Source organism: Lipotes vexillifer, unplaced genomic scaffold (genome assembly GCF_000442215.2).
Source record: "Lipotes vexillifer unplaced genomic scaffold, Lipotes_vexillifer_v1.1 scaffold76, whole genome shotgun sequence".
Taxonomy (NCBI): Eukaryota; Metazoa; Chordata; class Mammalia; order Artiodactyla; family Lipotidae; genus Lipotes; species Lipotes vexillifer.
The window spans coordinates 2,251,009-2,268,814 of record NW_006773751.1 but is presented as its reverse complement, the minus strand read 5'-3'; the positions used below and the strand labels follow the sequence as shown (position 1 = coordinate 2,268,814).

The 17,806-nt window shown below is 35.1% G+C and overlaps 1 protein-coding gene across 1 annotated transcript in view; it reads left to right on the top strand.

The window, feature by feature from the left end:
• Nucleotides 1-12,654: 12,654 nt before the first annotated feature.
• The window catches only part of CEP350 (centrosomal protein 350), a 135,761-nt gene continuing 130,609 nt past the window's right edge, over nucleotides 12,655-17,806 (top strand). The window contains exons 1-4 of the mRNA XM_007448517.1: nucleotides 12,655-12,727; nucleotides 13,755-13,801; nucleotides 15,901-16,015; nucleotides 16,860-17,019. Coding sequence (XP_007448579.1) covers nucleotides 12,655-12,727; nucleotides 13,755-13,801; nucleotides 15,901-16,015; nucleotides 16,860-17,019 — 395 coding nt within the window. The remainder of the gene's footprint in view (nucleotides 12,728-13,754; nucleotides 13,802-15,900; nucleotides 16,016-16,859; nucleotides 17,020-17,806) is intronic.

The window sequence follows — 17,806 nt, the reverse complement described above, 5'->3', positions numbered from 1 at the left end:
CCGCCAAAAAAAAAAAAAAAAAAATTTGTTAGTTTAAAATATTGTGTTTAAACAAGGCAGTGTGCTGCTAATAACATGAGATTGTGACTTTGGGGGATTGGTTGGTAGACCTATGGTAGAAGTTGCTTTAAGCCCATGGGTATGTAATAATTAGTTTTGGTGTGCTAAATTTACAAACTCCGTTCAGTGTAATAAAATAAATCTGAAACATTGAACCGTCATTGCATTGCATTTAAGATACTTTAATCAGATAGATAAACATCAAGCTAGAATACATAGTATGTGTGGATAAATACATATGTTTCTCAACTTTTCATAGTGAGTAGCACGGCTTGTGTTTGTAATAATGGTGAGTATACAATGGTGAGTATACAATGGTATGTATACAATTTCATACATATGTGGAAGAATTTCTCTGATTCTCTGAGATATATTGGTGCGTAGTGTTATGTAAGAGCATTAATACTTGAACAGCCAGCCTCCTGTGGGGTAATTAATTTATGAGTTATGAAGTTTAGAATTTTTTTCTAATGGTCTGATTGCTAGTCTTTTGACCATTTTATAACACTTTTACCATCTCATGGACAGAAGAAAGGAAATGAAGTCCCTATCTAACGAATTTTGTTGTTTGTTAAATAGCTGTAAGTTATAGTGGGAGCAGAAAGAAACTGCTGTCTAAAATAACTTACATCATTTTTTGGTGTGCCTCTACATAAATTATTTAGTCCTCATAGCAATTTTGTGAGGTAGATTTGACATATGTCCTTGTTTTGTAGTTGTGGAAATTGACAAGGAATAAATAAATGAACAAGGAAGTTCATTTATTTATGTGAATGATGGACTTATTTCCACAGATGATCTAAGACTTTAATATTTTTCTTCATTTTTATTGAGGTATAATTGACATACTGGTTTCAGGCGTATAGCATAATGATTCGATCTTTGTATTTATTGCAAAGTGATCACGTCCAGTTAACGTCATAGAATTAGTTTTATTTAAAATTGAATATTAATATAGATACTTCTGGCATTTGGTTTCTTAAAATCTAAGATTTTGACAAGCCACTAGTTCCTTATGTGGAGAACTGTCGGTACTTTAAAAACATTAGTATTTTCATAGCATTATGTTAATTAGTAACAAGCCATGAATTATTTTAGTGAATTGCTCTACTTCTGTATGTACTTTTTGCTTGAACAGTGTTCTTAAGAAATTGTGGTTAATTTGTCGTCTCTCATTTTGTTTGGATACTCAGAGTTCTGTCATCTTTAGTACTTCAAATCGTTTATATTCTTCGTTAGCTAAAACAAATATTCAAGCCACATGGTCAGCAGCATAACTGAAAAGTAGGGACATCTTGGTGATTTTATTATAGAATTGATGATTTAAAAAGTTAACTTGCCATCTATACTTGTGATTGCTATTTTTGCCTTGTGGGGCAAGTCGTGAAGTAATTTTATTTATTGACTTTTTTTTACAAAGTCAGTTTCTAGTGTCACAAATCACTCCCAAAACCTGAATAATCAAAAGATTGCATAGGTTTTTATGCATTAATATTTTTGTTCGTTATCACAAGTATAACTTCACATTTACTAGTGGTTACTTTGGATTATTATTTGCCTTTCTCATCTAGTGTGTAAGTTCCATGATGGCAGAGATTGTCTATTAACTGTTGTTCACCCAGTGCCTAGCACATAGTAAAATAGTCAATAAATATTGGCTGAATAAATTGACTAGAGAGTGGTCTTGGCATAGTATTTAAACAAAACAAAACACTGGTTCATGGTTCCTAGGCACACATCAACTCTTCTTAGGAATATAGTCCATAGATAAAGTCGAGTTTGCTAGGTAGCAGGGGAATGACAGACTGGGATTAAAAAGCTGCTGAGAATAAGCCACAGGTAGATCCTGAAAACTTTATTGACTATTTTAATGATTTGCTTAGATGTTCTGACAGTAGTTATTGTAATTTAAAGAAAATGGAAGCTTTAAGACCCTGACCTGTTATACTAGTACTATAATTATAGGCTTGTAATAATTTTAAGTCTCTTTTAATTACAGCATTGGGAGTTTTAAATCTTAAAGGCTAGCTAGTCTAATTCCCACGTTTTATATGTAAGTAAACAGAGTTCATATGGAGGAAATATCTCACCCATAGTTGATTTCATAACTGGATGAAGACTCCACTCTACAGCTGTGAAGTCTACATTTGTTTCATATGAAGATAATTATCAAATCAGAGGATAATTGTGAACAACCAGCAATCTCTTCTATGTAAGTGTTAACTAAAAACTCAGAAAACAGGCCTCACTTTTCATGAATCAAATATTTATTTATTTATTTATTTTTGGCTGTGTTGGATATTTGTTGCTGCGCGCGGGCCTTCTCTAGTTGGCGGTGAGCGGGGGGCTACTCTTCGTTGTGATGCGCGGGCTTCTCAATGCGGTGGCTTCTCTTGTTGCGGAGCATGGGCTCCAGGTGCATGGGCTTCAGTAGTTGTGGCACGTGGACTCAGTAGTTGTGGCTTCTGGGCTCTAGAGTGCAGGCTCAGTAGTTATGGCACACGGGCTTAGTTGCTCCGTGGCATGTGGGATCTTCCCGGACCAGGGCTAAACCCGTGTCCCCCGCAGTGACAGGTGGGTTCTTAACCACTGTGCCACCAGGGAAGCCCCCCAAAATATTGTTTAACCTAAATATGAATCTCAAACTTCTCCTCTGTCATTGGGACTATAAATTGGTACAACTGTTTCTGGAAGGAAATTTGGCATCACCTATCAAAATTAAAAGTGCACATATTCTTTGATAGAGTCATTTCATTTTTAGGAGTTTACCTTACAGAAAATTTAACACAAGAGCACTAGAACAAATCTATAAGGATGTTCATTTTAGCATTATTACAAATAAATGTCTACAACATTTATAAGTAACAAAATCCTAAATGTTTGTTGATAGGGGAATAGTTAAAATTACAGTATATTTATGCTGTGACATACAATGCGCTTGTTAATAGATTGAGGGATAGATATATTTACTTGATGAGAAGTAGCTGAGTGTTTCTTTGAGCACAGGGACCATGCAGCCAACTTTCTGGGTTCAAATCCTAACCATTTATTAGCTGTGACCATTAGCAGTTTACTTAAACTCATCTATAAAGTGGATATAATTATAGTTCTCACCTGACAGGGCTGTTGTGAGAATTAAATGAGTTAATATTTAAGCCCTAAGTAAGTACCACATAGGTGTTTGTAATTATTATTATGTTCTGACAAGGAAGAATGTTCATGATATAATATTGAGTGAAAAAAATAAGTTGCACTACACTGTGCAATATGATTCAGTGTTAAAACAAATACATAGGCAAAGAAATGTAGTTTGATTTTGTTTTGATTTTGTATGTGCATAGGAAGGGCTCTGTAAGGATAGACATTAAACTATTAGCTGTGTTTATCGCTGGGAGAGTGGATGACTCCTTTTTTCTTTACTTTAGGCACTTTTGTGTTGTTTATTGTAAGTGGCATTATCATTTTTGAAACTTTTTTCTGAAAAAGAAAATATCGAGGCAGAATTTTCCTACTATTAAACAGTCACATAATGTAGTTTTGAATATAGTTTTTCAGAGAGCTACAGAGTTCATCCACAGAATATCACATGATTAGATTCTGTTTCAAAACTTTTGTTGATGGAAGGTTAAAATTAATCTGTGAAAATTCCTGATGAATGTATTTATTTTTATTCTAGCTTTGTGACCTTATGTCTTATTTCTTAATTTACAAAGTAAGCACATAGGCTAGATCAGTGTTTTGTAAACCCAGGATCCCCAGACCGTGCCGTGAAGTACCTGGGAGCACCATAGTAAACTCACATGGGCACTGTTGAATATTTTTAAATTTTTGAGGGAGACTAATATTTGACAACTGTGGGTTATCTGTGGGATATTTGACGTCTGTGAGACCACTGCTTAAACTATTAGTTTGAGGTACTGTGCATGAGATTGTGCCACATTCCTTTCAATGACAGTTATGTCTTCAAAAAGCTAGGTTTTGGGGGTTGCTGTGATTAAAAGAAAGTTCTGTGTAGAAATCAGTGTGAAACAGTAAATGAAAGTGGCCGTGTCCAAAGTGATTTCAAGGTCTGAGAAATTATGTAATGTCTTTTAGGTGCACACATCCCATTAATAAGTAATTGTGGTTATTTAGTAATTAAAAGATTTCTTTTAATTTATATGTATTTTTCAAGCTGCTACTAAATTGTTAGGACGTAAATACTTACTAGGTTATATGGACCTAACTACCTAATAAATGAAACTGTTAGGTATTTTTTTGGCCTGTGGGCACTATGAAAAAATTACTGAGACACTAAGGGTTCTGTGAATTGAGAAAGCTTGGGAACCTCTTGAACTCTTTTGACTAGTAAAAAATTTTTTACCCATACTAAAAAAAATAGATTTTCCATGGGAACATAATATACATAGATATGTATATATCTATATATAAGATGAAATGAAAGTTTCACCTAAAAAATACCCTTGCTGCTTTCAATACACCCTGATATTTTCAATTCAGTTTTATTTGGTTTCATTAAAAAATGCAGGCTCTAACGTACCAGATTGATTCTTTTTGATCTACTACGTGGTACCATTACTACACATTTGAAAAACATGAGATTAGATGACCCCTAACTTCCAGCTCTAATATGCTTTGTTCTCTGATTAGTTATAAATGAAGTTGGACTACACTTAAAACAATGTAGATGCATCTCTGAAAAGTTGTGTAGATGCTACGCTTTCTTGTATGATGAATCATTTAAAATTCTATAGAGAAATAATGGTGTAAAGGAGATCTTTTTATAGATGGAAGGATATTTTTGCAACCAGAAGAATCGGATTTATCTTTGATAAATTTGAGGTTAGGTGATTTTTAAAAAAGTTAACCACTTAAAGTTTTTGTTGTTGTAAGTGGACTTGTAAAACCTCCTTTGGAATCATGGCATCTCTCCCTTTTAAAAACTAGATTGATGATTGATTTTTTAAAACCTACATCCTACTTTCCTTAAGCAACCATGTTTGTTTGCTTATTTACTTACTTTTGGCTGCGTTGGGTCTTTGTTGCTGCGTGCAGGCTTTTTCTAGCTGTGGTGAGCAGGGTCTACTCTTCGTTGCGGTGCGTGGGCTTCTCACTGTGGTGGATTCTATTGTTGTGGAGCATGGGCTTTAGGCTCCCTGGCTTCAGTAGTTGTGGCACGCGGGCTCAGTAGTTGTGGCTCGCGGGCTCTAGAGCGCAGGCTCAGTCGTTGTGGCTCACGGGCTTAGTTGCTCTGCGGCATGTTGGATCTTCCTGGATCGGGGCTTGAACCCATGTCCCCTGCGTTGGCAGGTGGATTCTTAACCACTGCGCCACCAGGGAAGTCCCTAAAAACTAGATTTAAAAATCATGAGTAATAGCACTGGCTTCATTTAACTGGCTTCATTTCATTCATGATTTTCATGTCTAAATCTATAAGTATTTTTAAAAAGAATTTCTTTTTAGTTTTGGGCTTATTTTAAAACATAAAATGCATATGTACACGTATAACTATTATTTTACTTATTGTTTTTTACATATTACCATGAAAGAAATTTTTTGCTTACCAGTGGTTAATTAACCTCTTCATATTATATGAAATACCTGTGGGGTTTTTTTTGCCCTGTTTGCATTTGAGAATTGGATTCTGAGATTTGTCAATGGGACAATCATTCAGCAGACAGGTCTGGAGCACCTAGTGGGTGCTGTGTACTGTGCATGGGCTAGGGATATAAAGAGGAATAAAACATCATCCCCACAGTGACATGTAAGAGACAGGTACGTAAATAATAGTATGGAGGTGGGGAGGTAAGAGGAAAGATAAAGTGGGAGCAACTATATAGTGGCTTTCAGTGAAAGAAAAAGTTGTTATATTTGTTTCCTTAACAGCCTCTAAATTAGGTAAGTTATTGAATGTTGAAGGAAACTTCTCAAAATTATTTTTCCTTGTTTTTTTCCTCAAAACGTGATAAATGTGTCTGCTTTTAAAAATTCGAAAACATATCCACTGGAAAATCTGCTTCCTTTCTTGGATCCTCAGTCCCTCTCCGCAGAGTTAACCAGTGTTAACGGTTTCTTCTGTATCAGGGAAGTTTTTGTAGTGAAAATTTCATACTTTTGGGACAAAAAATAATCCTGACTTGTACTATAAGACACATTTATAAGGATATATTCCTTGAGATTAATTTAAAAGAGTAAATATTCAGGATAACTAGATAGAGGGTAAACAAAGTATAGGCTCCTATTTTTAGGTTTTTTTAAGTAAAAGACTAGGGGTACCTTCAATCAGGCTCTAGTTTTGCTCTTCATTTCATATCAGTGGGAGACATTGTGTTCTTTGTGATCCCTATCCAGTCTCCTATACACCAGAGGCCAAGCTGGTGCCAGATATTATAGTTTCTTCTGGGTTTCCTGGATTATAGGAGGTCATTCTTAATTGTTAAAAGTAGTTGTTGAGGTTTGTATTTTATACGCAAAAAGAGGTGAGGCTAATTCTTAGGTCATTTGTTTTTGTATACCATATTATGGGAGTATTGGTTATTCTGAGAATTTACATGGAACAGTGTAGTAGGTCTGTTTTAGAGCTGGAATGTTTTCCACTTTTCCTAGCCTGGTCCCAACTAAATTTGTCCGCTTTATATTGAGACTAGATAGTATGACTGTTGCAGGGTTGTTTCTTTTCAGCCTTTCAGGCATAGATGGTTGTTACATCGGGTCTGATAAAGATGAGAGAACAGAAGCAAAGTTATGGAAAATAACTCTGGGAGAGCCAGAACGAAATCGTTTCTTTCATTTTTCACCAGTACCTGCACATAGTAGGAGCCCAATAAATAATTGAGCTGAATGAGTCTATGTGACTGAATGAGAGCGCTGTCAATAAATGTGAAAGGAAAATTTGCTGTTAGAAGATACTTGAGAATTGGCTATTTCAAAATGTCATATCTTATTTGTATATACATATGATAGGTATAGATCAGAGTTTGTCAGACTTCTTGGTGTCAAGGAGATACTTTATACTCTTGAGTTATTGAAAACTCAAAGAGCTTTTATGTGGACTATATCTGTTGATATTTGTTGTATTATAAACTTTAAACATATTTATTAGTTTATTTAAAATAACCATAAACTGTATCATATTAATACACAATTTTTAGAATAAAAAATAACTATATTTTCCAAAACAAAAAAAAATTTAGTGAGAAGAGTGGCATTGTTTGACATTTTTCAAATCTTTATAATGCCTGGCTTCATAGAAGACATCTGGATTCTCATATCTACTTCTGTATTCAGTCTGTTGTGATATCATATGTCATGGAGCCTTTGGGAAACTCCACTATACACACTCCCAAGAGAATGAGAGTGAAAAAGACAAATAATGTCTTAATATTATCATGGAAATAGTTTTGATTTTAAAGACATTCTTGAAAGTGTCTCATAGACCCTCAAGGATGCCTGGACCACGCTCTGAGAATTGGTGGTATAGATTATTAAATTCAAAGGGGAAAAGGATCTTAGAGGTCATATAGTATAATCAATCACCTCTTGTGGATATTTCTTGCTTGTGCAACTGGAGTGTGATAGGGAATACCTCAAGTTTGTTTTTTGGGAATAATCATGACTTGGCTTTTGGAGATGATGAGTTTGATGTGTCTTTGAGATTTCTGCATAAGCAGTTGGTTATGTGGGTTAGGTTATCAGAGATAAGATCTGACCATAGTTTCAGAAACCAGTAACACAGGATCTATATCACTGTCTTGCACTTTGCCTCCTTACTATACTGCGAACTTAATTTTCAGAAAGCTTAAGAATACTTTTGTTATTTATGTGACTCAGAGTTTTATTTTAGTGACCATTTTACAGTGAGTTTAACTGTCATCTTGTAGAGAAACAAGTTGTTTCAGGTAAAAGTCAAAGCATAAATGAACAATACTGCTTTGTTCAGACTAAAGTCGGATATCACAAGAACTAAAAAAGAACCTATATTGGACAGGGTTCTATTTGCATCATGTAAAATATAAATAAAAGCTCCAAACAATGGCTCAGAATATTAAAATGGCTTATGTGTGCGTATGGGAGGGAGAGGGCTGCAAAAGCAGTGGGGAGTGGTGGTGCGGGAGGGACCTAACTAACTTCTAAAAGTTAGCTAAGGATGACTCTAATTTGCCACAGAGAATGGAAACACAATTTCACTAAAGCTATGATAAATGATATAAAAAGAATCCAGTTAAAAGTGATATAAATAAAAAGGAGGGACACCTATAAATCAAGTAAGGATGCAACTTCATAAAGCTATTTACTTGCTAGCAAACATAAAGCCAAGGAGTCCACACTTCATGAATCACCAAAATATTGACCTCATAAGAGAAGTACAAAGGCTCAAAGAAAACTAACCAGAGCTGAGAAATTGCCCTCTTATTGTGTAGGCTAAGAGTTCATAAATAGGGAGAATGGAAAAAGAACAGAAAAAGTAACTTTTAGAGGAAAGAAACTATAAGAATACTTCGCCTGTTTCAAGATTTCCTCGCCTCCAGGTTCTCTCAAGAAACTTCAACCATCAATTATATTTTCTCTCGTATATCTCTAGCCTCCTCCCCTCCCTGAGATTCTTCCTATCAGCATTTATACTTAATCGATTAAGTCTTCTTACTTAAAACAAACACAAAAAGACCCTCAATCCAACACCCTCCTCCATTACTGCTCTCTTTTTCCTTCACAAACTTCTCAAAAAAATTGGTTGAATACATTGTTTCCACTTAGAAGATACTTTTCAGTCATTCTTCAAACAGTTACAGTGTGGTTGCCACCCCCATTTCTCCACATTTAGCTCTCACTAAAATCACCAAAGACCTCTTTATCTCTAAACCTAATGGGCATTTTCAAATAACAAGCCCTCAACCTGCTTGGCCTTTTGGCAGCATGTTTGACCACTCTCTTGAAATACTCTTTTCCCTTGGCTTCCATACACTACACTCAGATTTCCACTTCTTCTCTACTTCTCTTTCTCAATCTCCTTTGCTAGCTAGTCCTTCTCTTTTAAATCTTGAGGTGCAAGAGGGTTTGACCTTGGGCTCTTTTCTTCTCTAAAACTATACTTTCTCCCTGGGTAACTTCACCTGTCCCCAAGGCTACCATCTATACCATCTATATGCCAATAACTGCCATTATATGAATGACCATTAGAGGCGAAAGATTTGAGAGAGAGAGAGATCTAGATTTAATTTCCAGTTCTGTCTCATTACCTGAATGACCTTGGACTAGTTGCATAGTCTGTCTGATACTCTTTCTTCATCAGTACAATGAATATAGGGATAGTTGCCTCATGAGATTGGAAATAGTGTATGGAAAACAGTATAGCCCTTGGCCCACATAGAAGAAACATGGAAAATATTAGCTATGATTATTACCTATTAACTGCCCTCATGGTCATCCCCCAGAGTGTTAAGAGGTCTGTAATTTTGGCTTCTGGTTTAAAATGATTGTTGTCCTTTTTTTTTGGCTGCTTTGGGTCTTTGTTGCTGCGCATGGGCTTTCTCTAGTTGCGGTGAGCGGGGGCTACTCTTCATTGCAGTACGTGGGCTTCTCATTGCGGTGGCTTCTGTTGTTACAGAACAAGGGCTGTAGGCGCACAGACTTCAGTAGTTGTGGCACGCGGGCTCAGTAGCTGTGGTGCACGGGCTCAGTAGCTGTGGCACGTGGGCTCTAGAGTGCAGGCTCAGTAGTTGTGGTGCACAGGCTTAGTTGCTCTGTAGCATGTGGGAATCTTTCCAGACCAGGGCTCAAACCCGTGTCCCCTGCATTGGCAGACAGATTCTTAACCACTGCACTACCACGGAAGCCTGCATTTATTTTAGTTTTAAAGTGAAGTCTGCCCAAAGAAAACTTTTGTCATATCATTGACAGATTATTTAGTAACGTAGAATAACTCATGTTCGTTTAGTTATCACTTGACACTTGGCCAGACCACAAGAATCTTTGTGAGAAGGAGAGTAAAGTGAGTTAATTTTTTTAACTGTGTTGGTAGCTGATTAAAGTTTTTATGGTTAGAAAAATTTTTTCTCATTACAAAAAAACTTTGTTTTATGAAGTAGTGTACTTCTCATACATATAAAACACAAGTTGAATCCAGGTACCCTGTTTGAAACAGTCTGCAGGAACCATCTTTTCACATATGCATTGCCGCTAGGGATTGGAATATGCACAGTGTTGGTTACATACAATAAAGTCTGATTAATCTTTATTTTTTAATAATTCATATGTCATAGAATACAAGTCAATCAGAAAATTACTTTCAGTAAAATTTCGCTACCAGATAACAAAATGCAGTCATTAAGAATCTATATGACAGATACCAGATAATAATTAAGAACCCAATTTTCTTTGCTGAGTTGGACTTAAATAAAATCTTCACTTAATCTTTGGAAGGATAGCTCTTTGTCATTAATTTTTGTGTTTTTTTTTGAATTTTATTTAATTTTTTATGCAGCAGGTTCTTATTAGTTATCTGTTTAATACATATTAGTGTATATATGTCAATCCCAATCTCCCAATTCATTCCACCTGCCCCACCCCCCACCCCTGCTTTCCCCCCTTGGTGTCTGTACATTTGTTCTCTACAATATGGTTAGAAAAATTTTTAACTATTGGCATATTTGTTGATTTTAGATTTTCTACTACCCCTGTCTGTTTTTAAAAACCTAGATTGACTTTTCTTAGAGTCATATTGTATTACCTATGAAAATTTGTATTTTTAGAACATTTGTGAAAATTTTTTCTGAGACATTTATAAACCAGGATTGTTTACTATAGGAGAAAATAACTCCCTTAAAATTAATTATACCTTTAGTTTTACATGTTTGGACTTAGTAGGTAGGCTTTTCCTTTTCTTAAATTAGGGTCTTTAATATTCACCATATTGAACTGCCTTTACAGACACTGAAGAAAATTATTTTTATCAAATATGACAAAGGTTTAATATATTTATAATGTAAGAACTCAGCAAATTAAGAAAAACTTTAATATCCTGGTAGGTAAGTGGGCAAAGGACAAGAAAAGATAATTCACAGATGAAGAACTTAGATTAAGATCTATGGCGGAATGTTTAGTCCTGCTAGCAATCTACTAAATTCAGATTAAAGCAACCATATTCTTCCCTAATAGGAATATAATTAATATTCCTTAGTAATCAGCAAAAGTAAAAAGCATAGTTAATATTAAAATATATTAATGAAACTGTTGGGTTCATGTTATTGTAAATTGGAAAACAGTTCAACATTGGATCTCTAGAGTAGCATGTTCTGTACATTCTTTAGTTCAGTTTTAGCACACTTTGTAGATCCTGTTCTAGATAGGTGATCCAAATGAGCATTAATGTACACAAATATGTTCATTTCAGTGTTATTTATAATAGAGAAAATGAGACATAATACTGTATTGATAATCTCTTGCTGGCTAACTCCACTTCCAGGATAGTTCACTCATATGGCTGTAGGCAGGAAGCCTCAGTTTTTTGCCACATGGACCTCTCTTCATAGGGCTGCTTGACTGTTCTCATGACATGGCAGCTGGATCCTTAAGAGAGAGGGAGAGAGAACAAGCGATGCCTTTTATGACTTAGTCTTGAAAGTCACACTGTCACTTCCACCACATTTGATTTGTTAAAAGTGGACCACTAAGTCCAGCTTACATTCAATGAGAGGAAAATTAAGCTCCTCTTCTTTTTTAAAAAAATTTATTTATATTTTATTTATTTATCTATTTTTGGCTGCATTGGTTCTTCGTTGCTATGCACAGGCTTTCTCTAGTTGCGGTGAGTGAGGGCTAGTCTTTGTTGCAGTACGCAGGCTTCTCCTTGCGGTGGCTTCTCTTGTTGTGGAGCACAGGCTCTAGGCACACAGGCTTCAGTAGTTGTGGCATGCGGGCTCAGTAGTTGTGGTGCACGGGCTTAGTTGCTCCACGGCATGTGGGATCTTCCTGGACCAGGGCTCAAACCCATATCCCCTGCATTGGCAGGCGGATTCTTTTTTTTTTTTTCTTTTTTTAATTTTTAAAAAGTATTTATTTATTTTTGGCTGTGTTAGGTCTTCATTATTGTGTGCAGGCTTTCTCTAGTTGCGGTGAGAGGGGGCTACTCTTCGTTGTGGTGCACAGGCTTCTCGTTGCAGTGGCTTCTCTTGTTGAGGAGCACAGGCTCTAGGCGTGCAGGCTTCAGTAGTTGTGGCACGCAGGCTCAGTAGTTGTGGCTTGAGACCTCTAGAGTGCAGGCTCAGTAGTTGTGGCACATGGGCTAAGTTGCTCTGTGCCGTGTGGGATCTTCCCGGACCAGGGCTCGAATCCATGTCCCCTGCATTGGCAGGCAGATCCTTAACCACTGGGTCACCAGGGAGGCCCATGATATAATTTTTAATGGTTTAGTTTTCCAAGCAAAAATAAAGTTATTAGATTATCAGGAACTCTTAAGAGAATACAGATATAACTTTTAGAGATGATAAAATTCTTTTCTGACTTTCATGAAAGGCAAGATAGGGCATTTTCTTTACTAATATTATAATACTGATTTTCAGTGAATGCTGATGATGTGATTGCAGGTAAATTGGCAGGATGAGGAGCAGCAAATCAAAAGAGGTGCCTTTACCAAATCCAAGGAACTCTCAAAGCACGGATACTGTTCAAGGTATGATTTGTTTTTTTTTGAAACTGAACTTAATGATTTGTTTAGGTCATGTGCCTAAAATTCTGGGCTATTCAGTAAATGAAAATTATCCATATGCTTTGATTTATAACAAGAGGATAAATAATTTTTAAAATTCAGTTTTGTTTTAAATATACAAGATACCTTATATTCAAAGGCACCCAATAGTAAACTGTTTTGTAAGGGAAAACATCCTTTTAAAAAATGAATCAGTATATGTAAAAATTAGTTATATACAATATCTTACAAATTCTGACTTAATGTTAATAAATATCATACAGCTCCCAATATAGTTATAGACCTGTAGTGCACAGATAACAAAAATAATAGTCTCATTGAACTCTTTTTTTTTTCTTAAATGATGCATTGGGGGTAACTTTAATTTAGGGCATGATATTTTTTGAGGGACGTTGACAAACTGGAGTATATCTGGAGCAAGATTATTGGGTTTGTGAGGGATCTGGATATCACGTCACATGAGGGGCATTTGGAGGAGATGAAAATAGTTATCCTAGAGAAGGATGACTCAAGGGAAATATATAGACTTAAACTCTTTGAAGGGCTGTTATCTGAAAGACTAAATAGATATTACCTTGTTTCTACTAGTAGATTGAAGTCTGGAGTAATTTTCCAATCTTTTCATATCATAATATGAAATGCAGTACAATACTATATTTTGTATTTGTTCAGCTCATTGGGATAAACTGAGGATACTGCTTATTGTTAGAGATGTCTGGTGGAGTGTAGGTGGCGGGGGCGTGTTAGTCCAGTTGCCCTAAGGACTAGTGGGATCAGTGTCTAGTACAACTAAACCTTATATTGGGAAGCTCGGCTTTAGAGGATGGGAGAGGAATCATATTTTGGCTCAATATAATAAAGCACTTGCTGGGGAATAGTTCTGCCTAATAAAGTGATTCTCAAACTTTTGAGTGCATTTGGGACCTATTAAAATGCAGATTCCAAGGTACACTTCAGAGATTCTAATTCAGTAAATATCAATATTCCCCAGCAGATATAACCACACCATGGGATGCACTTTCTCAGACCAAGGCTGCTGTAAGTAATTATAGGTTCCATTTATTTCTTTCTAGTCTAAAATTGATTGCCTGTTATGATTGAATAGATTACGGTTTTTTTCTGTAGTGCTTTTTGGATAAGAAAATAAGGTTAAACATTTCTGTAAGAAGTTATCTATATGTTACAAAATGAACATTAATGATAACTATTAGTTAAGCAACAATTAAGACACTAAATATCAGAAACGTTAACACTATGGCATATAAAAGATTAAGATAATTTGTACTGTTTATTCTGCTTTAATAAGTTTGCTCAATTGTTATGTTGAGATGAAGATTTAAAACATAGAATGTATTTGAGAAGGTGGGGCTTTGTCTATGTAAAAGGCTCAGAGTCAGGAAATGAAAGGAACAGCTTTTCCTTGAGTGGACTGTGAGTTACCTCCTCTTTTTTTGAGGCAATAGCAGTCTGTTTTCTCTTAGCACTGCTGAAGAAGCATGATTATGGGCAAATGTTTTCATTTATATTCTGTCCAATCTTGTCTGGAGTTTAGAAATCCAAATTTGGCAAGTGATACATAGCTTCTTCAAAGAGAGACCTTTTCCTTTTTTCTTTTTCATCTGCTCTCTAGGCAAATTATTCTTCTAATATATATTTTGTTTTCTTTTGTATTCTACCTGAGTTCGAATTATCTATTTCTTTACTGTCTGAATATGGTGTTTTCTGTCCCCTAATCTTTTGAACTGGTTTGAAAATCAATCTGGAAAAGGTACTATAACCTAGGTTTGGTCATAATGGAGAGTCAAATTTTGGCCCCGTGAATGCAGCAATCAGTATGTATTCTCTCTTCTACATGAGTATTGTACATCTATAACATAGGAATAGTTTCTATCCCCAGTTTAATTTAGAGCTAAACTAATTTAGAGCTGAACTGTTAATAGTTGTTTTCCAAAAAAATTATTGGGCTTTTAAAAAGAATTTTTAGGGATAAGTGGTTCATAATATAAATGGGGGAAAACGTCTGATACAGAACTTAATATATAAAGGACTATTCCAATCTTGTGAGTACATTGCACTGCAAAAATCTGAAAGAAGATAAATCAGAATTTTACACAAAGTTTCTATCTCTGTGTGGTGGAATTTTGATGATTTTAATTTTATTTTTTTCTGTTTTCTGTTTTTTTCAAGTTTTCTCCTGTAAGCATGTGCGGGGAAAATGCTTTTTAAAATCATTGGTGGTAATATCAAAAGTCGACTTAAAAAAAAAAAAAAAAAGTCGACTTAAATTGTAAAGCGTATGGAAACCTGAATTCTATCTTGTGAATTTTGTCCTTATTGTGAAACTTATTCTGTAGATATAAAACTATAAAAAATTGTGGCAGGCTTCCCTGGCGGCGCAGTGGTTAAGAATCCACCTGCCAATGAAGGGGACACGGGTTCAAGCCCTAGTCTGGGAAGATCCCACATGCTGCGGAAACTAAGCCCGTGCACCACAACTACTGAGCCTGCGCTCTAGAGCCTGCAAGCCACAACTACTGAAGCCCGTGAGCCTAGAGCCCTTGCTCTGCAACAAGAGAAGCCACTGCAGTGAGAAGCCCGCGCACGACAATGAAGAGTGGCCCCTGATCGCTTCAACTAGAGAAAGCCCGCGCGCAGCAATGAAGAACCAACGCAGCCAAAAAAAAAAAAAAAAGTTGTGGCTATTTGAATAGTCCTAAATTTTAGTTTACCTGAATTGTTTTTTCCTCACTTTTGCATGTAAAATGCATAAAATATATAGAAATGCATAAATATGTAGCTTAATGATATGCAACATACAATGTCAGAAAATTTACTGCTTTTAAAAAACTCAGTGATTAAAAAAATAGGTCAACAGGACAAATAGAAACTCCTTGATGTTCTACAGACTCTTTGATTTTCTTGTCCAGATTTGGGCAGCATTGAGCCAGTTGTTAGTAGAGCTTAAGTAGTAAATAATGGGAAAACTATTTTTTTTTAATTAAAATAAATCATTCCTAAGTTTTTTCTACTTTGGAGAAAGGTGTTGGACAATATAGTTTTAAATAACTAATTAAATTGATGGTAGCTGGTTAATTTACAGGATTAACCTGTTTGTTTTGATGGTGTTTAAACTTTAGCTGAGACACATTGAAAACAAATTGGAAGTAGCCCCTACAAGCACAGCTGTGTTTGACTCTGTCATGGATACCAAGAAATCTTCTGCAAGTGCTACCAGAAAAATAAGTAGGAAGGGTATGTATGAGGTTAATTCCAAAGATATAAATATATTAAATATGAATTTTGATGTTTTATTTCAACTTAATTTCTTCTTATAGTCCCATGTATTTCCTTGTTCTTTTGTCAGAGACTATATACCTCATCAGCATTTAGGTTTTTTTTCTTTGGTACTGAGTAGTTACGAAGTAGCCTTGTGTTCAGTGACTGTAGATGACATTTTCACCATCTTTTGATCAGGGACTTAGCACCACTGCATCACCTTTGATAGTGAGTTTTCATATGTTGTTAATGAGAATTTGATTTTGAGCCTTTAGGGTTATAATGTCTTTTTTTTTTTTAATTCACAGGTATATCACTTTGAAATTTAGTTGACTTAAGATTTATATTTTTTTGTTGGGGTTTAAAATCAATATTGGAATATCTGTCTTAGCGATGCTATCATAAATTGACACAGTGTAAATATTTTCTTTGGTTACCTTTCATATATTTAATTCTGTGGTTGCATAATTAGTGGAATAAACCTGCAGGTTAGTACTTTCCACCGATACTGTGATTCTTTTTTATTAATCTGCGAGTCTTGGGTTTTATCTGATACTTCTTTTTTTTGAGTCAGAACTTTTGACAAAAAGGAATTTTTTATGTAGAATTTTATTTTGCATTGTTTGCTCAGAATATAGTCTTTCTCTATAAGTTGAGTTACTGTAATAATTTAACCTGAATTTTTCCCATCTACTTATATAATATCCAACCAGGGATTTCAGAAATAATAGATACCTAAGTTATTTTCTTAAATACTAGCCGCATTCAGAGACAGTCGTATTTTATATCATATGTTCTCATAGATTTCCTTTTTCTTCAGATGGTAGATACCTGGATGATTCTTGGGTTAATGCTCCAACCTCCAAATCTTCTAAATCACGAAAAGAGAAATCTCGTAGTCCTCTCAGAGCTACCACCCTGGAGAGTAACGTAAAGAAAATTAATCGTGTGGAATTTCGTGAACCTTTGGTTTCTTACAGGTTAGTGATTTTTTGTTTGTTTTGTTTTTTAAAAATTATCAAATAGAGTTAATCTGTAGTATTTATAGTAAGAGTATAGTTTATTTTCTCAGTTTTTCATAGCACTCTGGATCTAGTATTATTACCTTTTTCATTTTCCAAAAAGGTAAAGCAAAATCTTTTACGTTATGAAATGCTAACTTTCTGTTCTTTTACAGATGGAATATTTGGGGAGAAGAAGTAGTAATATTCGCTCCAGACCACTGCCACTGTAATAAATATGTTTCCTACAAATGAATTATTCAATTTCTTTTATCACCTTCTATATGAAACATTGCCAGATCTGTTTCTACCCCAGTTCATTCTCCAGCTTATTTAACCCTTCCTCTGTGCTTCCTCTGTTAGAGCACTTTCATGTTGCATTATATTTTGATTCCATATCTACCCATTACATTAGTTTATCTAAGACTGTAAATCTGTCTTATTCTCAAAGCGTTATCTTAATGCCTGTTATTTACTACATATTCTAGATATTTTTTCCAACATTTTATTATGAAAATTTTCATATTCATAGAAAAGTTGAAAGAACTATATAGTGAATATTTAATGAGTAGTGATTGAAAGACTGTGTGAAATTACTTGACATTTTTGGGTTTTTTTGGTGAGTTGTTCTTCCCTTTTTAAGATTGAAGCATGGTAGATAACCTACCATTTTATGCTTTATTTTATTCTCTACATGTGCTAATTTTAGACCTGTGAATTGTTGCAGTCTGGTCAGGATAGTGAAAATAATTGAATTTAGTCTTGA